The 26,800-nt window shown below is 42.8% G+C and overlaps 1 protein-coding gene across 2 annotated transcripts; it reads right to left on the reverse strand.

Moving 5' to 3' along the window:
- Positions 1-447: 447 nt before the first annotated feature.
- On the reverse strand, positions 448-26,351 carry LOC310803763 (RNA-binding motif, single-stranded-interacting protein 2-like). 2 transcript variants are annotated; one of them, XM_083668639.1, is made up of 14 exons: positions 26,210-26,351; positions 16,697-16,857; positions 11,257-11,315; positions 11,067-11,158; positions 7,753-7,910; positions 7,540-7,619; positions 7,255-7,364; positions 6,991-7,034; positions 6,471-6,564; positions 5,911-5,961; positions 5,646-5,756; positions 5,404-5,484; positions 5,169-5,256; positions 448-4,975 (listed from the first exon to the last, which is right to left on the reverse strand). In XM_083668639.1, the coding sequence occupies exons 1-13, from the start codon at positions 26,279-26,281 to the stop codon at positions 5,176-5,178; spliced, it is 1,194 nt and encodes a 397-aa protein (XP_083524765.1). In that variant the 5' UTR covers positions 26,282-26,351; the 3' UTR covers positions 448-4,975; positions 5,169-5,175. The 2 variants fall into 2 exon arrangements, with proteins under 2 accessions (XP_083524765.1, XP_083524764.1); XM_083668638.1 differs by having other exon boundaries at positions 5,911-5,991.
- Positions 26,352-26,800: the final 449 nt, after the last annotated feature.

Genomic DNA, 26,800 nt, shown 5'->3' on the forward strand with positions numbered 1-26,800 from the left:
CACTTCAGAGGCCCAGATCCATACAGAAGCACTTCAAAAGGGAAAGTATTTATAAAAGTGCGGTGTATGGATCTCATCAGAAAAAAAATCAGTCTCAGATCATCAGTTGCAAGTTCTATTGTGACTTTAACGTGTGGCCTTTGAAATGCAGTATAATTACAATGTCAACACTTGCTTCAGAAATCATGTTTGGATTTAAGAAAAGAGAGACCATAGAAAGAGAGGGCCACTTGCATCTTTCTAAGGGTATTACTATTAATTTTGCTTACTACATGAAATTCACGTTCATTGAACATACGATTTTGGCAACATAAAAATAAACTAGGTGACAACATAATTTGTTATCTTAATGGCTTCTTCTTTGCAATTTACTTAACATTTGGGTGGTAAATGTCCTCTTGCTGCAGTAAAGCAATTGGTAGAATATACGGAAGACAGGAACAACCATTAAAAACAAGATTTTTATTTAAAAAAAAAAGAAAATTGACATATTCAAATTCAAAGAGTAAAACCAAGAAAGAAGGAAAAAATATTTTTTCAATGAATAAAAAACAAGAGTTACAGAGAGACGTTAGCAACTCTGGCACAGGAAGACGAAAGTAGCCAAGTGGCTAACCAGCTAATTAGCAAACTAACCAAATATCAAAACCTCTCTCCTCTAACAAACTGTACAAAATGAGTTCTTGTATAAATAAGGAAAATGTTTACAAGCAGTGTTTAAGATGAGCCAGTTGTATGTTCAATATGTCTGAAAGATCATACATACACATTTGGTGCATTCAATTTCATAACATTTTTTCTGATGAGCTAGGGAATTTTCACATTAAGCAACTAACCTATAAAACAGTAATGACAATGTAATTACCCCCTATGTTAAGGTTTTAAATCAATTTTGATAAATAAGGGATCTATCAACCACTTTGAGGAAGACATTTTGAACATCCAGTCTGGCCTGCATCTAACAAACTGCTTGGACATCTTATTTTAGCAGCAAAACATTTTGAAACTGAAATAAGCCACCAAAGCTACGTGAGCTGGACAACAAGTAAGGACAAGAGTTTTCTAGGTAGGTATGGTGATTTTCCTTTACATCAGCATGGGCTGAAAATAAGTGCAAGTGGAACTTTGTTGCAGATCTTGTTTATCCTTATGTCCCGGGTGTTATATTTGTCAAATGACCACACCAAGGAAACAGACATTAGCCTGAATTATGCCATCTCTAACAGCAAATCTCTCTAAACGTTTAACACCATGCATTATGGCATTATGTTACCTCCAGATTATTGATACTTACTTACATACAAATTATGCATGTCATATCATGATTTTATGCCAAAATGAGATCAGCAAGTTTGTCAAATATAGAAATTGTATTCAATCAACAACACTCCGGTGGAACAACTGGTCATTTCATAGTTTCAAAACGACATTTTCTTGTATTCAAAGTGATGGCTGATACATGGATCAGTTTTCATGAAAAAAGAAAATAAGAAAATAAAACCATGACATTTCCTTCATGAGGCGCACCGAATCTGAAAACCTGCAAATGATAGATTTTGTATTATCTTGACAGATTGCGAGACTTCAACAAAACAGTCACAACAGAAGTGGAAACTGAAAAACATAATCTTGAGCGATGGTCTTGACATCAGCTCAACCAAAACAGAGAGCAGAGAAGGGTCCTAATATTTACAGAAAGGTCGCAAAAATGCTTAACTCTCATCAGCAACACTAACAAACTAAGCGGGCCATTTCGCCTATTCCTTTGTTTTTATAGATACCGTACTGTTCTTAACTTGGAGGTACCAAACCAAGCAATCTGTTCATAAAATGAAGCACATATCTGTTGACACATCTATTCAACAATATCATGTTACATTCATACAGAACCAAAAAGAAACAAATCCGTGAATCACCTAGAGGGAATTCTAAGTTTCCAAGGATGTTGCTATACTACTCTGCTAGCTATCTATGCCTATGGATGAGAGCAGCATTTTTCTCCAAGATAGATACTCTGACAAACGGCTTTGCTGACAGGTGGATGGCTTCATCATCTTTGGTTGCAGACATAAATAATAATAAAAAAACAACTTTTGAAGGGTGAGAGAGAAAAGTACAAAGATGGAAGGAAGAAACAGTATTTATCGCCATCAACATCTGAGACAATGAGCAATGACAAACAACATGGCACCCAGTAAAGTAGGATGAGCAACTCATCCCAACGACGTGGGTTTTCACCGGGGTAAAACGTAGCATGGTATAGCTCAGCCCTTCATAATGTTATGGCTATGTTATGGCTACATACCTTCTGATACTGATGATCGGCCATTTCTGACATTCCCTCAATCATGACCGAAAAGGTTAGCCCTTTACTAAGAGATATCAGGTTCTTTATCTAGAACGGGGCAACTCTAAATGATTAGAATTAAGGCTTAAGAATATTTTTCTTGTAGGTTTCAGAAACAATAATAAATTCATCCAAGCTTTGCTTTTTTTCCTAACTCCCGCTGAGCAGTTAACCAAATCATCTTAATGGCACTTTCATGGTGTAGTATGTGTTCTGTTGGAAAGCCTTTCATTGGCATCCTCAGTTTCTATGCCTCTACTCATTACATACACAGTTGATTGCGTACAGACTAGACATGCTCTGGCTGATGGGGAAGGGGGCCTGGTTGACATTGACGACACTGTCTCTGGAATAGATGTGGACGTGTTTTAGTTGAAGACCATTTCACACAGACTTGAAAAAATATCAAGATGAACAACACAGTGCTCTGGAACGGAAATTAACATGAGGACAAAACAAACATAAAATCATCTCTTAGTTTGCATGGACCGTGTGCAAACGCACAAACTCAACAACACATTTTTTTTTTTTTTAATCCTATGAATCTCTTACGAAAGAAAACAAGCTAAAACTCTACACTCTAAGAAAGTTCTTTCCCTATTGCTAAAATCTAACTTACTTTAAAAAGAAATTCATCAAAAAGATGTTTTAGAACAACAACAACAACAACAACAACAACAACAGCAACAACAACAACAAAAGGCATGACAGCTCAAAAGGTTTCAAGTGAAAGCCCAAAAAGAGAAAACATATGTTCTTCTTTCTACAAAAAAGTAAAAACCAAAATCACTGACAGTCAGGAATTAAAACTCAGGAGACAACAGCAGCATTGAGAACGACTTGCGGCTCCCATTCTCGACTACAACAAAAGATTCTCGAGGACTCTCTCCGTCCTCCATTGATGTAATTCACCTCATTGTTTTGCTTTTTAACTTATTTGCTTTAGCTATTTTGCACTCTTTTGTACACATATTTCATAGTAACCCCACTGCGCATATATCTAAGGCATATCCACGTATCTTTCTGTCTACTTTGTACAAAAGGTGAAATTCATTGTGTGGATTGAACAGCTACCATAACAAAACCGCTTAAAACCACTTCTAATGGACACTGGTGTGACATGGACTGGACACATCGACCCAAAAACCAAACCAGGTCAACTATTTTTGGAATAATAATTACAATGCCATCTGTTTTACGATGTATCTATATACTCATATTTGCTGAAAATAAATGTAGGTTTAATATCAGAGGACTTGCATCATATGCACTGTCTTAGTTTACCTTTGAAGGTAGAGGGAGGGCCTTGTTCTGGTTAAACCTTGTTCCGTTTACCTCCTTGTCTACAACTACACATCTACAGTATGTGCATCCAACCTCTGGGGGCACTATTCAATCAAATCTGGTTTTCTGGGGTTAGACAAAACAACATTATTTTTTGTGCTCTGAGAATGTTTTGGTTGTTAATTTCCCCCAAAATTGGAAATTAATAAGGTTACTGATTGACAAAAATACTATTAAACTATTCTTGAATTGAAACACAATACAGTACTTCTCAAGAGAATCAAGTTTTTTCGTAGCTGAATTTTGGATAAATGGCATATAGCATAATAACAGAGGATAGCATTCGATCATTATTAAAAAATAACAATAATTCAGCGAACACTCTTTAAGTACTAAAATATTAGATTAGCATGAAACTCATATGGGTCAGTTTTTAATGCCAATGTTTGTCATTTACTGGCTTTGTTAAATAAACTACTTATTAAATAAAATCTATACTATAAGTGACATGTTAGAATATTTGAAAATATCTAAAAATAAAACTATGATGAAAATATAAATAAAATTAATCATGATTGTCTTCTGCTCATAAAAACATTCAGAGTGTTTATCAGAGTTATCAATGACTCTAGTATTTATGAGAGAATGCTTTATAAGTTTCAAGTTCAATTTGATTTTAAATAATCTTAAAATAATTAATAATTCATATTACCATATGTCTTACTCGCGAGTTAATTGGACTTACTGGTCAGTTTTCAGGAGAAGTAGCTTTAAACGGTTTTTGTTGCATTTTCCATACTTTTAAGTACGCTAAAACATTAAACCAACTAGATGTGTTTTAGAGTTTTTAAAATCTGTACAAAATATTGTTCTACTGCTGCAAATGTCAAAAAAACAGACATCAGAAAATAAAAATAAAGGTTTGCATATTTTACAAAAAAAATAAAAGACACATTGTGTTGTAACGCTTTTCCTTGTATCACTCTGAAACTCCAGAATGCTTTTTAAAAAATAAGAATTTGTTATATTACGTGCACAAAAATAACCATCTGTGTCTTTTCCCCCTTTCTTAATTTTCTTTGTTAATTTTTTTGTTTCTTTTCTTATTTTCAGTTATCAAAATAGATCAAAGCTTCTTTGAAGAAGGCTCCCACCTTTGGTTGATCGACTCTTAGAGAAGAGAGAGGAAAAGTCTGACGAAATAAGCATGGTGTCCTCTTTTTCAAAATACACACACATGTTCCTTTTGTCCTCCATGTTCAAGTCCGGTGCTTGGTGTTGGTGTGCAGAGCACTGTTGTCATCCTGGAGAGAACCATTCCGCAACGTGTCCTCACTACAGGAGCTGCAAGAAACATACACTTCAGTAATGCTACTTCTGTCGCAAATGATATGCAATATACAGTGTAACATACACAATTCTAGATTGTATTTCATCAATAAAAATACAATTCAAAATATAAACTAATGTACATTCCATTGCTGTATTTATATATTTTCATGTTATATCACAATAGTTCCATTCAACGTATCCTCACCTTAGCTTCACTTGGTGTGCTGGTAGGAGTAATTTGTGTGTTCTGCAGGTGCCTCCATAGCAACCTGTTGCTGCTGTCCTCCGTTCTCCTGCAAAAAGGAAATGAGGAGTGGAACGGTCGTTATTATCCCTAATGAACTTAGTCATTGTTGTCCGCTTTCATAAACCTTCTCATTTGATAAAGACTCACAGGGTATTCCATAATGATATGCTGCTGACTGCGGTTAATGTCTTACCTCTACAGGGACACTGGAGGGAGGCACTGGGGTGTACTGGGGGATGTAGGTCCCTTGCATAGTTGTGTTGGCAGGCATGTACTGAGGGTGAGAGGAGGAAAACCTGTCATTACTGTGTCCATGCAACATGGGACGGGGAGACAGCAGGTGGAAGGCAGTCAGTGGAAGACAAGGAGGGAAAGAAGGGGAGAGAGTGGTGGGTGGTGTCTGCAAGGTAGGTAGGTAGGTAGGTAGGTACTGACCGTGCCCGTGCTGCCCATAGACAGATGGCCGAGCTGCTGTGTGAGGGGCCCCATCATGGACGTGGGCTGAATGGACATGCCATGGTCCATGGCCTGGGTCAGGACTGTGCCCTGCGCCACACACACAGGAGAGGGACATTAGAAGAGGGGGCGAGACAACCAATAAAACAGAGCTACAGGCGACCAGAGACAGAGAGGGACATCTGGTAGTTCAGAAGAGAGAGAGAGAGTTACAGAGCGCAGGAGAGAGAAACGTCTGACTTACTGCTGGCTGCATGAGGTACGACTGGTGGTGCATCCAGGAGGGACTGTGTACCTGGAGACAAGGGAAGAGACGAGGGAGGTTCTGAGAGGAAAGTGAGGGGAGGTGATAACTGACACTGTATGGGTTAAACACAACAATCAGACTGTTCCATTCTGGAGGTAATAACTGACACTGTATGGGTTAAACACAACAATCAGACTGTTCCATTCTGGAGGTAATAACTGACACTGTATGGGTTAAACACAACAAACAGACTGTTCCATTCTGGAGGTAATAACTGACACTGTATGGGTTAAACACAACAAACAGACTGTTCCATTATGTGTTTTACGGAGGTGTGGTTTGGTGTTTGTAATATATATAATATAATACATGCCATTTAGCTGACGCTTTTTATCCAAAGCGACTTACATTGCAGTGAGTGCATACATTTATCAGTATATATGGTCCCAGTGGGAATCAAACCCACAACCTAAGCGTTGTTAGCGCCATGCTCTACCGACTGAGCCACAGAGGACCATAACCGGTTTGTGATATAGAGTGGTGTTTCCTCCACTGACCTGGTAGGATGAGACGGGTGAATGCATGTAGGGCGAGAGGGACGTCTGGGCGATCATTCTGTTTGGGGCCAGACTGTAGGGTGACGAATAGAACCTGCAATACAGTCAGATGAGAACAGGATGAGAACAGGATGAGAACAGGATGAGAACAGGATGAGAACAGGACGAGAATATGACGAAGGCCAAATCGTGAGATAAAAGTCATTAAATGTGTGATCGGAAAATAATTCAACTACAAAAGCAATGAAGGGTAGAAGTCATATGCACATCCCCAAAAAAGCTTTCATAACCGGTGCTAGGCAAAAATGAATATGTGAAGAAAGGTATATGTAGAAGAATAGGCCTGCACACATCAATGCTCCCCAGTTAGTAAGTCTAAAAACTAAAAAAGCACACAGGACTGAACCAAGCATTCCTTTAGTTCCTTTAGTGTCCACAAGGGGTTATCAGTTTACCACAGAGGAAGCTCTGTACTGTTTTTGTTAGAGAGCTGTGCCTGTTTTTGTCAATCCATACTCACCCATTCTGTAAGGCTGTGGGGTCATATGCTAGTGTCATCCCTCCCTGAGAAAACAACACAGAGTATTCAGACCAGAAAGTACATTAAACGTTCACATATCTATAAAAAAACATGGTTATGTTTGATTTTAACCCTACGGCAACAGGATCTGATATATGTTCTCCTTTAACAATGGACCCTTATCTTTGATTTCACAGCACAGCAAGAAGAACTCACAACAAGATTTAAAAGGCCACATATAAAAGGCCTCATCAGCCGTCTCACCGTCTCCCCATCCCTGCCCCAGGGCCTTCCATTCTGGAGGTACTTCCCCTGGTTCAGCCTCTTTTTCTGTCCGCCATCTGCAAACTTGCACAATAACGGTTCTGGGGGCACTGTGGGAGTAACAAATTAAATCAGTGGGTAAATTCCATGGGAAAAGTTGAGGGGAAAACCACAAGCCAGGACAAAAAAACTGTATGTGTCATCTAAAGTGAATGATAGAGAAAGATCTAGTGTCATAATCATAACCACAACAATATCACAATACAGAGAATGAGATACACTCACCCGGCACTCCAGGTGGGGTTTTGATGAATTTTCCATTAAAATGCTGAATTATGGCTTCACACTTTTCCGTGGACTCCATCCTGAAACAGATTCAATTTCATGTTATTAAAATGACAGACCCCTCTGAAATGTACAGCTGTAGCTGTAGCATGTAGTATGTCCAGCAGCTTAGCATGTAGTGGGTCGCTATACTGGAGCATGCTTTTGTCATACCTGGCGAATCCCACGCCACGGCTGGTCCCGTTAGCATCACGGAGGATGCGTGTGGAGATGACCTGGCCGAAGGACTTGAGCATGCTCTCCAGCTCCTGCTCATCCATTGACACGGGCAGGTTGGAGATGTACAGGTTAGTGGGGTCCTGCTCCTGTTGCTGTGGAGGCAGAAGAGACAGGGAACATCAGACTATCATACAGTCAAGAATAAAGAGGTTTATTCATATAAATATGTTAATGAAGGCACTGTTATGAAATATCATAATTCAATAAGATGACAAGCCTTAGTTAGTCAGTAGCATGTGAGAACGTCATGGAACCAACTTTCACCTCCTTAACACAGAAATCTGGATACAAAAATATTATTATTATTCCACATATGAAATATGTGAAAATGTGGAATTTCTGAGTGGGGGGGGAGGCCGGAGCAGAGGAGTGAATTAAAAGAGGAATGCGAGACGCTTCTGATTCCAGGCTCAAAAGTGAAACCTTGTGTGACTGTGTAGAAACAGACAGGAAACCAGGCGTGAAGTGAAGAGTTCGCACAGCAACAGGAGCTTGGCAACCGGAATAGAAGGGGCTGGGCCACCGGAGGGAGGGGAGAAGGAGGGGATACAAACGTAGGGAAGAGGGAGAGAAAAAGAGAGGGAGAGGACAATAAGGACATACAGTAGGAGAGGAAAAGAGGGGAGTAATGGAGGAAGGTGGAAAAGAGGGGGATTCTTGTGCTGGGGCTGTAGCTGTTCAGAGGGAGGTAAACGAGAGAACTAGAAGAGAGGGAAGCTTGGGGTAATGACGGGGGAGGAGCGAAAAAAAAAAAAGGGGATTACAGAGAGGGAGGAAGAGTGTCTGACTGTACTCAGGTTGAACTCTCTTTCAGGGGAATTCCCTATTTTCTGTCTTGTTCATTTTGCTCTCAGTCAACTCTCTACCAACTGATGTCTCCCAATATCTCTCTCTCTCTCTCTCTCTCTCTCTCTCACATGTATCAAACTGTTGCATGAATACAGGGGAAGAAAAACCCATTGAGAAGCAGTGGTGTGCAGCAGGTTCATGGACTGGGCAGTGAGATGATAGCCAGGAGATGGATTTAGGGTACAGATAAAGAGCTAACTGCTAGCAGACTGAGGGTTAAGGCTGTAAGGCCTTCAGACCAGCAGTATAATGCTAAAATACCAACTATCTACCGCACATGCTGATGATTCAGGCTGAAAAGCTCAAAGCTTCAATGTTAGTCCAAGGACTATAACAGTGAAGGCTTGTGGGCTTTCTCTCTTCCCGTTGTCACATTTCCAATGATGCTTCATGCTGTGAAACACTGCTGTTAAAGCTCATATCATTGTTGTCATTTGACAAACAGAATGACCATTCAACTCAAATGAGTAAGCAGAGTTCATGTTTGCTCGTGAGGGCATCGCCACACCTCTTGACATTGCATAGTTCTTTATACAACACACCAGAGTACACCCAACCATTATACCAGCCCCAGTATTACTGTGGATCACCTACGTGAAACTGTAAGTGTAAAGTGAAAATTCCATGTCCACAAATAAATCCACTCCCTTCACACACACTTACACCACTCCAAACTACTCCACCCTGATGTTCCCAACTCCCTCTAGACAAGATAGACACAGAGCCAAGCTTGGCCCAACCATCAGACCAGTAATTCCACTCTTATCTCTGTTGAACCATAAGCAAAGAGTCAGCACAATCCCAAATCAAACATCAGTGGGCACAGGTAGCTAGAGTTCAGCTAAAGTTGAGTGGGTGTTGTACTTTTGTATCTGGCATGTCCATTTGTTTATCTGACAAAGAGGAATTCCTGTGTGGATTTACAATGCCGAAGCATGTCTACACTTAGCCTACAACATGTTACTAGGAGGAACTTGCCAATAGGATGGCCTACATCCTGGGATTTCACAGTAACTTCATTGGCTAAGGGAACATTTTGTGATTCAGTGGCACTAACACAGCCCTCTGTGATAAAGAAAACAAAAAAATAACAAGGCCTCTCTGTTCACCCAATACATCTTTTTTTTTATTTTTTTTTATCTCAACTTCATCCATCAAATCCTGTCTCGCACTCTGGGACAATATTTCTTAAATGATGTGCGGACGCAAATATTCAAATGGTCACTGGACCCCACCCAACCACATGTGTAATGTCATCTCTTCATGGCTATCTCTTTAATTCTCTCTCCCTCTCTCCCTCTCCCCGGTGACACACACAGCCCTGGAGTCCTGCTTGGTGCGTCTGCGGCGACGTGTGTATGGCTAGATCCCGGTTGAGCCAGTCTGTCAAGGTGTGTGTGTGTGTGTGTGTGTGCGTGCGTGGGTGCTGACGTCCGCACACAGAAAGGGAGGCGCTCGGAAGTAAAGAGCGGTCTATTTTTAACCCTGCCATTGTTCCCCTGTCCCTCCACAGCCCCAGTAACCCTGCAGCCTGGAGAGGTCTGGGACTTGTGATTACACCGAGGACAGCCTTCAGCAGGTGTGGCCCACACTGTTGGTGACAACATGGTAACCTTTATGTAAGATGAGCCAAAATGGACGTCTCAGAGCAACTACCATAGCCTACTGCTTGGGTCCATTAGGCCCTGGTCTTCAGTTGCACAGTGGTCAGGTACAGGATCTGGGTGGCAGGTGAACTGATTAGTTGCAGAGGCAAAGGTCTGTCTTGGTTCTGAGGTGTTGGAATGGGCAGTGAGGACGGCCTGGGTGTTACATTGCAGTGGGGTGTGTTTGGGTGTAGAGCAGGGGTGGTGGTGGGGTAGAGTGTATTAACCGCTGGTGCGGGCTCCAGGCCCGGGCCCAGGCCTAGTCACAGGCCAGCCTATTGTGCCTGACCCATTGACGGCGGGTGCAGTGGCACCCTCCCCGGGGCTCTCTCAATGGGGAGCCTGAGAGGCACAGAGGGATCAGCTTAATGGGCCGACAAGAGCCCCTTTGACTACAGACACCCACACAAAGACCTCATGACAAGCCTCACAGCAGGAGCCAGTTAGCAGCACACACAGCGTGGAGGGAGAGGGAGGAAGGAGGAGGAATGGGCATGAAGGAAGGAAACAGGGAGTGAGGGAAGGAGAGAAAGGAGGAGAGGATTGTCTGTCGGTCTGTCTGTCTGCCAACTGCCAGGCTAACTAAGGTAACTCTGCATAAGCCATGGCAGTTTGTGTTGCATACGACAGCCCACCTTTGTTACAAGAGGGAGTGTGTGTGTGTGTGTGTGTGTGTGTGTGTGTGTGTGTGTGTGTGTGTGTGTGTGTGTGTGTGTGTGTGTGTATGTGTTTTGGAGGGGGGGGGTGTCTTACCTTGGCCATCTGAGCCTGAACTCCACTGGACTTCAGGGCAGTCACCGCCTTCTGGGCCGCTGCTGGACTGTCAAAGTCCACAAAGCCATACCCTACACATAGACAGACACACACACATATCACGATATGATCACTTTGCGTCGGTGGAAATTCATGTCACCCACGATGACGAACGACCTCCAAAACTGACCTTTGCACTTGTTTGTGGTTTTATCCAGGATGGCCTTGGTGGAGACTATCTTCCCATACCTTCAAGCATAAACAACACAAACACAACACGGTCAGGGACAGGTGAGGTGACTATAGGACACTGTGGAATCTGCTCCACCCACACATACCCCCCCCCCCACACACACACACACTTAGACAGCAACATTTCCTCAGGCTGTTTGACTGCAGGTGTCAACATGTAGCACAGTCTCTCAGAGTCAACTGGGCCTGTTTAATGTGAACTCTACTGGTGCAGAAGGCCAGGTCTGCCTCCTTCTCCTCCCCCTCCTCCCCCTCTCCTGTCTTTGTCTGCTGAGGGGGATCCTGGTATAGTAACAGTGTTCCCTCCCTGCTGTTGTTTTCATCAGACAGTAGAGGAGACAGCACCCCAGGGCAAAAAAACAATTTGTTCCGGGCTTGTCTTTATCCCTGCATGTCCGCTCCGATTCCTCAAAATACACAAAGTCACACACACACACACACACACACACACACACACACACACACACACACACACACACACACACACACACACACACACACACAGAAGCACACACAGAAGCACACAGACACACAGAGAGAAGCACACACACACTGTATCTCCATTCCCTTCTAAATACAGCAATAGTCACACTGGTTCTCTTGGGCTATTAGGTTTATACGCCACCTCACCTTTATAGAAAGAAAAGAATACCTGCAACCCAACACACCATTTGTTGATATTGCATACACAGTGCTAAAGACGTATTTCAATACTTCCTCGTACAGTACTGCTTAATGCAATCCACATATCACACACACAGCCTGTGCTGCCATGACAGTTACTGAAAAGAATTAAAAGCATGTTGTGGTACCGTTGAATCTCAAATATAAAACAGTACGGTGCGGAAAAGCCCCCCCCAAAATATATACAGTAATACATTCAATTGTATATGTTTGAATATCATATTTCATAAGTGACATGGAACAAAGTAAAGAAAAGACTAAATCAGTGTTACGTAAAGTAGGTTTGTGTCGCGGTGTACAGTATGGAGCTGTAGTGTGACACAGTAACAGTATAGAGCGGTGGGAGAGGACAGTGCAGTATTTATAATGAGCCCTGCCCTCCTGTCTCCGTGTAATGTAGTCAGTGAGGGGGGTGCTGTTCCTCTGGCTGGGCGACACAGTGGCGGGGTGGAGTGTACACTGTAACCTGATCTCTCACCCTTCCTGTCCCCTGTCTCTCTCACTCTCCCTCCCTCTCTCTACCCCCCCCCCTCTCTCTCTCTGTTTCTCTACCTCTCTCTCTACCCCCCCACCTCTCTCTCTCCCTACCTCCCTTCTCTCTCTCTACCACCCTTCTCTCTCTCTTTACCCCCCCTCTCTCACTCTCTACCTCCCCCCCACCCCCCCACCCCCACCCTCTCTCCTACTCTCCTGCACTCTACACTGCTCCACTGAGGAGCTCATCCTTCACCTCTGGGTCTTAAAGTCCATCCTCACTAACAAGGGAAATCTCCACACACTGTATAGAAGGGGTTTGTCCTACTGTTTGCTAAGCTCCGTACGTGACAGAGAGCATGATGGTTCAGCTGATGTATGTCATGAAATGTTGATGAAACAGATAGGAAGACATAGGCACGCACACCAGGAGAGGCTGGTGGAGGTAGACATCGGAGGACGGAATGAATGTATTTCATATCATTCCTCATTCCATTCCATGCCTTACAATGAGCCCAATGGGCTCATGTAGTGACTAACAGTTAGGCATCCTTTTGGAACAAATTCAAGACCCTGGTGCTTGCCTACCGGGCGGCAAAGGGAACAGCCCCTCCCTACTTGCAAGCAATGGTTAGCCCCCAAATCCCTGCAAGATCACTCCGCTTTTCACTGTCCTGGCGCCCCGCTGGTGGAATGAGCTTCCCACAACGGTCAGGACTGCAGAGTCACTTCGATCTTCCGTCGTAGATTGAAAACCCATCTCTTCAAGCTACATTTTAACAGTCCCTCCTAAAGACCGCTTCACCCTCACTACCCCCCCTATACTAAACCTAACCCCGAGACCTCTTCTCCCCTGCTACCCCCCTGTACAAGTTCTCTCCTGCTAATAAAATATATTTATAAAAAAAAAAAAAAAGCCTACGACTGCCAATGGCCCCTGGTGTGAGCATTGATTCCTTTGTCTTATGATGACTGTTGGATAGATGATTCACTTACTTAAACAAATGTGTTTTTGTACGTCGCTTTGGATAAAGGCGTCTGCTAAATGCCACAAATGTAAATGTAAATGTAACAGTTCAAAGGTCATGAGGCAGTAACTCTCTGACCGTCCTCCTACCTCAGCCCCGTATAGTTGTGTGGAGGGAAGAAGGACTTAGCCGTCAACTCTGACCCACTTAGAAGCTGGTGGCATTCTTTTCCCAGTCAATTAAGTTTCCCCTCCAAGGCTGGTTCTTCTCTTCCTGCAGCCTCACCTCCCTTCTCCTCTCCCTTCACCCACATCACGCCCATGCCCCTCCTCTTCTAACCTCTTGTCTATTGCCCCAAGGTCCCAGCTGTACAAAAATTACAAATCCTCTCTGGGTCACTCCCCCCGTCTCCCCTTAGTTATTAAAATAATGATATCGGAATGCACCAGGGGCTAATGGAGGTAGGAATCAGAGGACGGGCTCATTGTATTGCGTGAACTGGAATGAGGAATAGTATCAAACACATTCCTCATGCATTACAATGAGCCCGTCCTCCCGATTTCTACCTCCACCAGCCTCCACTGGAATGCACCCACATGTCAGCGTTACATTATTGTTGATTCTGCTGATTTACAAATGTAGAAAACCTCCTCTGACTTTCAGCACACCGCCAACAACATGTTCATCTAAAAGCTAGCTGACTGGCAATGAAGTATTGGTATTCTGATGGCACAGATGATCTGTGAACCTCCCGTCACCTCTCTCCCACTCCACGGGAGCTTAAGCATTTGTTTACTGAGATAAATCATTCCTGGAACGATCAGAGATCAGCCCTGACTTGCATGAGCCCAACCAGTTTGCCATCGGCAGACCTCCACAGGGTTCTATATGAGAGAGTGGGTGTTACTGTAGGAGGGGGAACTATAAGGATAAGGTTCTAGGAATTGAAGAAAGAGTGTCTGTTTTACTAATATCCTAGATGTTTGAGTGTGTGTTTTGAGCTAGCCCAGTGTAAGAGAGGCTGAGTTGTTGGTAGAGGTTGACTTTGTGGGTGTAGTAAGTCTTGGTTTTCTCCTGCTGAGTCTCTGCAGTCTCTCTGGTGAGGGAGGTTACGTCAGGACATTAGAAGGAGGTTTACCCCTTTCTGGCCCCTTCTCTCACTCTCTGCCTCCCTCTCTTCCTCCCTCCTTCCTTATACTTGCCATTAACCTGCATTTCCTGGAGGGTTTTTTTCCCCCTCTCTATCCATTTCTATCTGTTCTATCTATCTCTTCCCCCAGTCTTTCTTCTCACCTTGTTCGGAAAGCCTTGTGAGGTTCGAGGCAGGAATTCGCTACAGAGGGGTGGATACCTATAATGTGCTTGCCACACTCCTAACCAGTCAATAGGCAGCTCAAAACGGAACAGCCAATCATTTTCACTGATCCCCACGTGGGTCAGAGGAGGCTGGTGACTTAAAACATTCAGGAGAATGGGAGACTCACGATATAGACGCAGTATAGATGGTAAAGCTTGTTTCAACCATTGTCTAAGACAAATTATTTTTTACCTAAAAAGTTTATTAAATACATTTATAGTAAAATATTACGCGGAATGGGAAAAGGCCAGTTCATCTAGGGAACAACAGTGTTCAGGATAGGCTCATCATGAATGGATGGTGTTGGAGAAGAGCTCAGCTCTTCCATTCAGTGTAGGATAGGATTTGACTGTGAGAAAAACACCACAAATATTGTTGTGTTAGCTAGATAGTTATCTGACTGGTTATTATAATAATTTATGTGAAAATCTAACAAAAAATTTAAAGAAACGAAAACGAAAATTCTATGTCTCTCTCTGACTAAATAAATGTGTCAAATGTTAGATTTGTCTCTCTCAATAAATCTCTCTCTCTCTCCTGAAGATTGTGCCAGAAAGCAACTCAGCGAACTAGCTAGACTTTAATGGATGGTAGACAGTGATTTTGACTGGAGGTCAGGAGGTCAGGTTGTAATGTTTGGTCTGTGCAGCAGATGTAAAGAGAATTTTTTTTAAAAAATGTATTGAATTAGATTTTCTCAAAATTCAAGGGAGAACCATACTTCTCTTCCTCAATGGACCTGCATTCAGTGACAGTGGTTAATGTTCCACCAACCAAATTATAATTCCATGAAAAATAAAACCACTCCAGGAACGTCCATTTTCAAAAATATAGCTGGCTAGCAATGCTGATTGACTAACACTGACTAATTTGTTATTTTCAAGAATAACGAAAAAAGGAGAGGGGTTGTTGTTCTTGAAAAACACCACATCTGCTCAAAGCCAATCAAAATGTGAACTCTGGCAGCCGCCCGCAGCCATCCAAGCGATTGGCTGACCAAAGATTCCCCACACCAAAGGAGGCATGAGAACAACGTGATTAAGGGGTATGGTTATGCGAGACTATATCTGTTGTAATCCTCTGATTTTCCTTCAAACATTTCTTGAGTTGTAATCAAGCGATGATTCAAAATGTCCACATTCCCGCATCCTACTAGAAAAGCCTTTCGTCAAACTCCATATGTCTTAATTCATGCTTCACCATAATACATAATACATCGAAGGTGAACTGATTCACTGCATTTGGGCTGGGGTGAATCCTGCTGTCCCCGTGGGTTAATATGTGAAACACATTTGATCACAGTCCCAGGATGATAAAGAATGGCTTGTTATGAAGCCAACATACATTCCCTTCCTACTCTGCCAAGGCTGAAAACACCAGCTCAATGTCAACACTGCTGACTTAAGCGTATTACTTTTCAGCACTGGCATTGTATGCTGAAGATGTGCATTGTACATAAAACAATTGACGGCCTTGGTGAGTTCGCAGACGTCAGGGGCAACATTAACTAAATACAGCAGAGTAGGCATGAGAGGGAAAAGTACAGAGCCACAAACCTTGTGGCAACACAAGCATGTATCACTGCCAACCATAATGCAGGAAAGGCAAACTCCAGCTCTGGTCAGAGTGTCAATGTCAGTCTAATAGTATCTTAAATCATGTTCCTGGTACCACCTCTTACTGTTCTTATACCTGTGTTATAACACTGTGATTACTCTTGGAACAACTGTGTATTAAAGTGTTATTACATAGTAAGTTAGTACGTGCTTTGTTATTGTGGAAATAGGAAATGTTTCTAATCACAGTGGAATTAGGTTGCTTTTACCCTGACCCAAACCGAACCTGGACAACCTCATCCTACATGTGTAAAGGAAGGAGGAGGTAAAAACACTCACGGCTGGCACAGCTTGACCAGGTCCTGGTCCATGGTCCCAGGGTGAAGGCCGCGGATGTAGAGGTTGGTTTTACTCAACTGTTCCCCTCCAATGCTGTTGCTGCTGCTGTTGGTGTTGGGACTGGGGGGCGCCATCTGGTGGCCGGAGGACACATAGGTCGGCTGCAAACAGAGACAGAGAGACATTAATGTAAGGGGCTTTTTAAAAAAAAAAGTATTCCTGCCACCTCCACCAACGCTTTAGGTCAACCATGGGGATGGCAGAAGATGGCAGGTATTCATGACATTGACGAATCAAAAGGGAGGCATGGGAGCGGGAATGGGGGTTGGAATATCCATCTCTTCCTAGCCAATTAAAGACATGAGGGGAATGTATTCAGTCCAGGTAGATTAAATTTTCATAAATAATTCACAGCCTGCATTGAATAGTTACAGCTGTTACCATTCAAAACTACTAAAACTCAAACTACTGCTTTAGTGAACAGAGCTTCAAAACGGTCGCTCAGGAGACAGACGATTGTGTGAGAGCAGCGTAAAACGATATCATACAGCCCTCATGTCAACACTCACCAATACTGCATTCTGAGGGAATCGTGGGGCCTCTTTTCTGCGTACTCCTTATAGGGAAAATGGGCCTCTTTGCTGCTTAGTTAGTCCATATTGGGCAACTGCTCCTTTTCCTCTATCAAAACTTTCAAACCACAAGAATTCTTTTTCTGTGCACACAGTGAAACCAATGATTCAAAGAACAACATACACCAACATCCAGTTAGTCTGATGGAGCTGTATTCTATAATACTTGTAAACGTTGTCTTCCTTTTGTTCTTTGTGAGAAGTCATTCAGTGACTCTTTTTCCCATACCACTCTAAATGGGAGCACTTCTAAACAAAACATCGCCATCTGTTCTGGCTTAGACTGTCCTCAACTGCTCTTCACCCACAGGTCCAACTCTCTCCTCTCTCCATTAGCTCCCCAACAAGGCAGAGTAACCTTCACTGGATACAACAACGTGCAAAAAAACAACTAAAACAACAACTAAAGACCTCAAAGTGAGTTCAGTTTAATCATAATAGGTCCAAGGTCCATACGTTAATACACACCACATCTACATACGTCACAGCAAAGGGGAAATGAGGAGAACTCAGAAATTATTAACAAATGCTCCTGGAGAGATCCCCCTGAACTGGGGCTGATGCACAACAGCAACATTCTCTGACCTGTTATAACTGTTTTTAACTACCTCCTCTATGCATAATAAGCAGCGCTATTAACGCCTATAACGACTCTCTTTATAGCACTTTAAGTGGATTCTGGGTGGTGCTCCTATGAGGTTGTGAGTCACTACACATAAACATGGGGCACTGTTGCGCAATATGCAAAACATCACTGTTTCAAATTAATGAGTTTGGAATTGTTGGATTCAAGTATGAATGATTCAGCATCTCTAGGATTTTAAACATTTCACAACTGTTGACTAAAATACTTTTTTACTCGAGTAATAATGGCTTGAGTAGAGCTCTGCTCCAGCTAGAATGGGCATGTTTTCATTACAGTAAGTTAAGAGATTTATTGAAGTTACTTTCCAGGAAAGGGTGTAGTTTCCAAAACAACACCATTTCAGCAAAACAAGACTCCACAATGTGTTTAATGAGAATAAACATGGCAAATGAACAACAACAGAGTCTGGGAGAGTGAATGAGTGAATGAGCAAGCAAGCGTGATTGTCTGGCATGTGTGCGTGTGTGGATGTGTGTGTGCCTGTGTGTGTGTGTGTGTGTGTGTGGATGTGTTTGTGCTCACTCGTGCATTTGCTCTATCTCAATGGCTTTAATCCAATTTCTCAAGTCAGCTGAAGCATTCCATTCACCTTCACAATCTAAGCACCACATGTGTCATCATCTGACTAATGAACAGAAGAACTGCCGTGGTCAAAAGCTCCTTGACTAGCCTGCTCCTCGAATAGGGTGTTGTATAGTATCCTTCCTCCCAGTTCTCCTATAGGGGTTTTCAACTGTTCTGTCTCTCTCCTGAAGGGTTGCAGGGGAGGGTGGTACATCTAATTAGACCAGCCTCAGAGGAAGGGCTCTGCAGGGGGACAATGGGTTAATTTGTTGAGGGGTGCACGGGTCACAGATCAGACTCCTGGTGTTTAGGAATACCCCAGCAGGGGGGCAGAGATGCAGAGGGCCAAATCAAGAGTGGGGACGAATCCCGCTAATTACAACCTATCCACAGTGCACAGTGTCCCTCTTTGTGTCCCCTCAAACACCCCTCTGACCACCCCCCCCCCCACTCCACCCCCCCGCCCCCCCAACAAAACCACTGCCGGCCCCCCGAAAGCGCAGGCTCATTTCTCAGGCCTAATCCCCACTTCCTCCAGTGGTGATTCAGCCTGAAAGATTCTCTGTGTTTGCTCATGTAAGATGACATGGAGGCCTGCCCTGGTCAAATTAAAACACAAAAAGAGATGGGGGAGGGGGGGTAATCTCCCCATCACTCTCTCTCTGCCCCCCACCTACCACCACATGATGTGACCCCGAGACAGTGTGTGTGTGAGTGTGTGTGGGTGTGTGTGTGTGTGTGTGTGTGTGTGTGTGTGTGTGTGTGTGTGTGTATGTGCATGAGAGGAGGGAAAATATGCTGAAACAGGGTGCCCAAGACACAGATGGGAGGAGAACATCATTACTACTATACTTCAACCTCATACAGCTACATACGCAGCTGCTGTGTCAGATCAAAGACATTTCACTGCTCTCTGTTTCTCCAAATCAGGGATTTCATATGAGGCCACAGCAGGTAGGAGGAGGGTTTGGAGATGTTAGTTGGAGCTGTTTCCTTCATTCCTAACCTAGTTACAGTGCCTGTAACTTCTTAAAAGCTTGTCAAAAATACTGTAAATAGACACACCCAGGCACTCTCACACACAGTGCAGCTTAGCCAACTCCATCTGTAGCCAAATACCTAGATCTCGCCTCTCTAACCTGCCTCTCTGACCAACCAGCTGAATGGGGACTATCCACACTTAAGATACCTAGTTTTCTGTCCTGAAATAATTGAAATAACTGAAATAATTCTTCAAATGTTCACCAATTCCACACATCGTCCATGATGGTGGAGAAAGGCCTCTCACTAGCTGTTGCATTGGCCATCCTCTTCTTGATGAATCAGGTTGAGGAAATCCTACAGCGCTCAGAATTCCACCTCTTAGCAGAAGCCCATTCCCCTTTAGATCCCCCACCATCTCTTAGATTCTGTCTCTCCCTGTCTCTTGTTCTGTTTCGCCCTCTGCCTGTTTCTGTCTCTCTCTTCCTGTTGGGCTTCCTTGGTTTGACTCTGGAGTGACCTCTACAATTCCATGGATTTCCTGACTGTTGGGGGTAAGGCTGGTTTCCTGCATCCTGGCTCACTGCTGCCTGAGCTCTTGTCCCCTCTTCCAGTAGGTGAGCCCATTGACCATCTGCCCAGCTGATCGACTAACAGACTGGGTGACACACACACGCACACGCACGCGCGCGCGCGCACACACACACACACACACACACACACACACACACACACACACACACACACACACACATCTATGACTGTGAGGCAGCCTCCAGCTTCGTCAGTTACACTGATGAGGGGATTCTGATTTATTTAACTAAATGTCTATTTTAGATAAACTCCAGCGACAGGGAGAGAAGTGAGGAAGAAACGTGGAAGTGCTGAAGTCCCACAAAATGGAGCCCCACAAAATGGAATATAACATTGTGGAAAAAGGTTGGATAATCACAATTTCATATGTACAACATCTAAAGGCCTGTATCACTGTACTGGGTGCTTTGCAGTTTCAAAAATGAGGTATTTAGGCGTTTTTTGAACCTTTGTTCACTGTGGTGCCAGTAAGTTTCTCTAAACCAAGCCATTTCACACAGAAACTGCCTGCACCCTTCGACAACATGCCATTTACATCTAAAATAGAGATTTGGTTAACAAAATCGGAATGTATCGTTTAAAGCCAATAAGGAAGGAAACCAACTGAAAGGAAAACTAGATCAAGGACAACTGTATTATCACTGATACACTGATACACATCAAAGACTTTCTTCTTCCTGTTCTCATGCAACTACAAATCAGAAGGCTTGGTTGGTAACAATAAAGCAGGTTTTTCAAACTGGCCCTAATTCAAACCTTAGGTAACAAGAGTGCAGCTGAACGTTGGTGTGCTGTGGTTGAGCCGCTTGGCTGATAGGACGACGGAGGCAGACAGGACATCCTTTTTCTGTCTGCTCCTGATGATATCACAGTCATTTTGACGAGGCGCGCAGCATTCCAGCCAGGTGACGGGAACACCAGGCTCCCGCCCAGACTCGTCCGTGAAACATCTCTTTCTCTTTCCCTTCGCTCTCTTTATCTTTTTCTCTTTCCTTCCTCTTTATCTCGTTTACTCTCCTCCTCCTCCTCCTCCTCCTCCCCCCCTTTTCTCTCTCTGTTTCTGCACTCTCAGTGCTCTTTCCTCTCTCTCTTATAATTTACACACACACACACACACACACACACACACACACACACACACACACACACACACACACACACACACACAGACATTGAGATATACACATGTAGGCCTGTAGCTTGTTTTTCAGCTGGGGCAGGTGGCACAGGCTTGTAGGAATCCGATACCCCCTAAAATCACTGGCTCATAGCAGCAGCCTCTGAGATCTAACAACATGTGAGGCAGTGACTGGCTGGCATCACTGCTGCAGTGCTTGGCATCATATTTCAGACAGCTGTGCTTTCTCCAAGGACTCTCTCTCTGTCTCTCTCTCTCTCTCTCTCTCTCTCTCTCTCTCTACCTGCTAACCTTGGACTGCTCATGTGGCTGGCAAACCAAGTGAGAGACCACTTTAGAACATCTGACGCATTAAACAATGACAGAGAGACAGATAAACATGCTGCTGGAGCAGGGCCAACAGGACAAAGGTGACAGCACTGACAAAGTTCAGTAAGGATCAACCCACTAGAGCAGTTCAGCCTGCTGTACCTTCCCCATCACCAACCCTGCTTACAATACACAACTCTACAGTGATTCATACATTCCCATTGTACATTGTGGAGCAGTAAACTGTATAGGTATGTACATGTACAGCTATGAGAATGCTTCTTTGACATTGTCCCTGGGTACAAATAGTTTGTACATTTTTCTTTAAATGACTTGAAAGCATAGACACCTTTTCAGCGTCTCTTACTCGGGGTACTATCTGTGGCATACAAAGGAAATAACATAACAAAGCCCAGATACGAAATCCATAACAAAGCCTGACACCAAACAGAAGACGTGCAGTGATACTTAATATAGATCTGAGGAGAAACGGAGGGGAGAAATAGAAGGTTTGTTTCAGGCACGCATTCCTGCTAAAGCTGAATAAAAGCATTATTTAAAAACACAAAGTACAAGACATACCTAATCAGGCTTCTATGGTAAATCTCAGATGATTAAAAATAATTACAGTACTGGCTTCTATTACATGCTTTATGACAATGTAATAATAACATTGTTTGTTGGTACCCCCCAAAAACTATTTTACAGTTCTTATTTTCTTACATTGCCCAAAAAGACACATAATCCAAAACACTAACTCAAGATCTACATGCGTAACTCAAATCATCACACAAATTCCCCATTGACATCAATGCAAGATTTACGTTTAACGTTGGAGTTATCCATGCGGATCTCGAGTTAGGATTCCACCAAAAGAGCATGTTTTACACCATTAATCATGATCATAATCAATCGATATATATATTTTTACTTCATCCGGTAAGGAAAATTACCACAATGACAATCTGTTCAGTCTACATGTAACAAATCAAATAGATGGAGGCATTACAAAGTTATAAACCTGGTAAACACATAACATATTCCTGTGAACTTTCTTTTTAGCATTTCAGACATACAACACTTTTGTTTTGTTGAATGTACAGTATTGTTTTAGATTCCAAAAGTGCCATTGCTGTCATCTCCCCAAATCAACACCAAAGGAAGAAACTTGAAAGCAAAAAAAAACACAGAAATAGAAGTGAGCATGGTACACATTTGGCTTGTATTAGACAGCATTGGTGACTTTTCAAAGCTTTTGGAGTTGAAAGTGAAAGTTTGAAATTGTTAATTCAAAGGAAAGGCATGCAGAGCCTGACTTCCGCCACTCCCCCTGAGGGAGTTATGGTGAATAGCCTTTTTGTGGAACAGTCACAGCTCTTCCTTGTAAGAAATGTCTGTTGTGGTTGATGCTTTCACTCCATAAAGCTGCAGAATTTCTCCATCTTTAGACATCTCAAAAAGAAAAGGCACCTTAACTCGTGTTATTGTAAAGTGCTTAAATACCTCATTTTATTATTAAGCGTATAGCACTAAACAACAAATAATGTAAACTTGATGAAAAGTACATTGGAAAATGGCCGCTGACATGTTTTTTAGACAAATACAGGCACGCACATGTTAACTGAGAACTTAATGTGATTTTGCAATGCAAATAAAAGAGCACAATAGAGAAATACGATCCTTCGGTTTGGACCAACCTGCAACCTCTTGTTCAGCAACAAAACCCACGACAGCACTAAACCCAATCGGATTTACCATTTGAGTGCATTAATTCTATTTATTTGAGAGAGGAAATGAGGTACCGGAGTCAGGGAGGAGGGGCGGCTCTGGAGGCACGACAGTAACCAAACCCCTTTAACCATCTGGTTCGGTAATCACCTCCCACACACAATGGTCTCTTTTTTCACCCTTCAGCGCGTTTATTTTGTGTTCTGTCTTTTATTTACTCCCGCAGCTCGGGAACGGGAATACCAGACTGGGAGAGAGAGAGAAAGGGAGATAGAGAGAGAGAGAGAGAGAGAAAGGGAGATAGAGAGAGAGAGAGAGAGAGAAAGGGAGATAGAGAGAGAGAGCGAGAGACGCGGATAGTTCAGGAATCTCTCCACACGAAAACTTGACCTCTGTGTGAACTCTACCTCCACGACACAGACTAACTTTTAAACTGCCAAACAACAGAGATTTGATATTTCTGTCTCTCGTTCTCTTTTTCTCTCTCTCTCTCTCGCTCTCTTTCTTTTTTTCTCTCTCTCTCTCTCTCTCTTTCTTTTCTCTCTCTCTCTGCTTTAAGTTGGAGACCTTTTTTTTGGTGTGACTGCATTCTATTTCATCTATGCATTAATAAGAAAGGTAACAAAACTGTCCAGATCCAACTGTTTGAGGATTTAAGAATAATATGTAAAAATAATTATAGTAATAATAATAAAAGTGCACAAGAGAGAACACCATCTATTTCATATTCTCTCTCTCTCTCTCTCTCTCTCTCTCTTCCGTTCAATCTCTCGTCTTTCTCTCTCTCTCTCTCTCTCTCTCTCTCTCTCTTCCGTTCAATCTCTCGTCTTTCTCTCCCTACTTCAGTCTGCATTATTCTTGGATCATCTCTTTCTCCTCTCAATATAAATAGTTCACGTAAGGGGTGACTTGCAACTGTACAATTGAACAATCGCACTTGAACACACTGAACCTGAAAGGGGGCATTTAAGGGTAATAGAAGTGAGCATGGAAAGGGGGCATTTAAGGGTAAGCGCGGTGCGGCTATAGAGCAACTTCACTGTTTGGTTCCTAAGGATAGAGTTGTGTTCTGTGAAGTGGCATCTTGCCAAAAATATGGCTGTGAAACTAAGAACACAGGTTAAGTCAGGTCACAGATTGTGAAACATGCATATATACTCTACTACTTTTATTCAAGCAGGCACAGTATGTGTTATAGATGTGTTATAACATATCCCATAAAGTGAGAGAGGAAACGGTAAAGAGAAAAACAGTTATCATTCGGTCTGACAATGCAACAGGCACACTCTTTGAGCCAGTATTTGCATTATTGTGTTATATGGCTCTTGACAGGCATTATAATTTGCTGTTCTTTAATTGACACAATTGAGACAGATGGGGATAAGGGAGGATAAGGTTAAACATCCAAGCGTGACAATGGCAATGCATCTCTATTCATACAGTGTGCGTGTGTGCGTGTGTGTGTGCGTGACGCAACAGCGAAATGGTCCACACCCTCCTCCTTCTTCAAGCGATACAAATGACATCAGCCTCTTGTAGAGGAAAAGTAAACACAAACCAGCCATCCACACAGGACAGAGGGTATGAGGGGAAATCAGGCAAAATTTGAATGCGAATTGCAGTTCAAATCTTTGTTGCAGCACAGTTGGATAGAATGAATGTCAGACCAAATCGTGGAAAGCAAATATGTAAGCTTAATGGTCAGTGTAATGACACCACAACTAAAAAAAAAAAAAAAAAAAAAACATGCATAAGTCACCTAACAGCATGACATTTGTAGATCGGTTAAAGATAGCTAGGTTCATCAATCGAAGTAATTTAATAAAAAATCTCCTTGGATATCGAGATAATAGGAATTCTGAATAAGTGCTGTACCAAAACTGTGGTGGTCTGTCAATGTGTCTGTTAAAATAAAATCCTGGCTATGGCACAGTTTATAAACCATATTCTCATAATTGCATCAAACGAAATCAAGAATAATTCAATCTGCTATAGAAAAACGAATTACCTGCATCGACATATACATAATTGGAAATCATATGAAACACTAGGCTAATTATGTAGTTTAGGTGTATATGATTTGTATAGAATGAATATTGTGCAAATGTTATATGAGTGTTACATTATAGAGGTTGATGTTTTATTTTATTTCCGCACGACGTTTCGTTGAGCAAAATCCCCGCACATGATTTGTAACTTTTTCGTTTCAGAATGATCGAGGAAGAATAATTCGATACATAGGCTTTTGGCAGTATGATAAATGTAACAGTTATTTTGCGATTGATCATTTGGGAATGTAGGCATCGTCACAATGGTGGGATTTTTCAAGGGGTGGGGCATATTTTGCTTTCAGAAAAAAAAGAGAGAAAAAACTTCGCCAAACTTACGCGGCTGCGTAGACAATGGAGACTTGATTTTACACTAGATATTACTGTTCCTTGATCACCATCCCGAGGAGGCTGAAATCAATTACCTTGAATAACACATTCCCTTTCTCCCCCTCTGTACCCCACCCCCACCTACTTGCATAGGCTACACATACGCACAGACACACACTGTCCCAATACGGTACAGTCATAAAAGTTGGTCCCCTCTATTGACTTTTTCAAATGAGTGAACACAATCATATCGACATCCTTACGGCAGAACTCTTATATAGATAATATACAACGAAATATGGCTACGGTACGTTCGGGCCATCGAATAGGCAGGTTTTTACACATACCACAGTGGGGGTGCAGAATAGTGAACAGCAATTTTCTCCACGAAGCCCGAAGTTGATTTTGTACGCTTCTCGTTTCAAGGACACTGCAGCTTACTGTCATGCATTACACAGGCTTCTGTCGCGACTGACACGGGCGTGTTGCCCTAACCGGGTGACCGAGGGCGGCCGAAAAACAGAAAATCCCGAAAGGGTTTACCTTTTTGCTGTTTCTGCTGTTATAGCCGTTGTATGGATTGATCCCTGCCCTTGGCGGTACGGAGAGCAGCATTTTTCTCGGCGCTATGTCCGGAGCGGCGAGTACAGCCCAGGCTGCCAGCTGACGTCAGCAGCTCGGGAAGTTAAGCTTGGAATCAGGGGGAGCGATGCGAGTCCCGTTGCCGCCAGTGCTGCTGCCGCGGCCAAGCAGCGCGCTTTGCCGCGTCTGGGTCCTAGCGCCAAGGCTAACTGCGCCAGTAGTGGTTACTGATAAACGAAACATAAAGACAAAGCGCCCATAAATGTCCTAAAATAATGTATCATGATAAGTTACTTGAATAGGAACTTCGTCAACAATTACCTTACCTATAAGACGCAACGTATACCCCCTGTCTTTGAAATAGCCCCCTGAGATATGGAGACCCCATTATCATTGGGATTTGATCTGTGAATGCGATTGAGATTCTTTTCAGATGGTTTTGACAACAAAATATGAATGATGTATGAATATGCTACTCTACACATAGGCCTTTAGTAAATGCCATCCTGATAAGCACTACTCCACTTGATGATACAATTTTCAAAACAATCC

The sequence above is a fragment of the Argentina silus genome, assembly GCF_951799395.1.
Source record: "Argentina silus genome assembly, chromosome: 4".
NCBI lineage: Eukaryota > Metazoa > Chordata > Actinopteri > Argentiniformes > Argentinidae > Argentina > Argentina silus.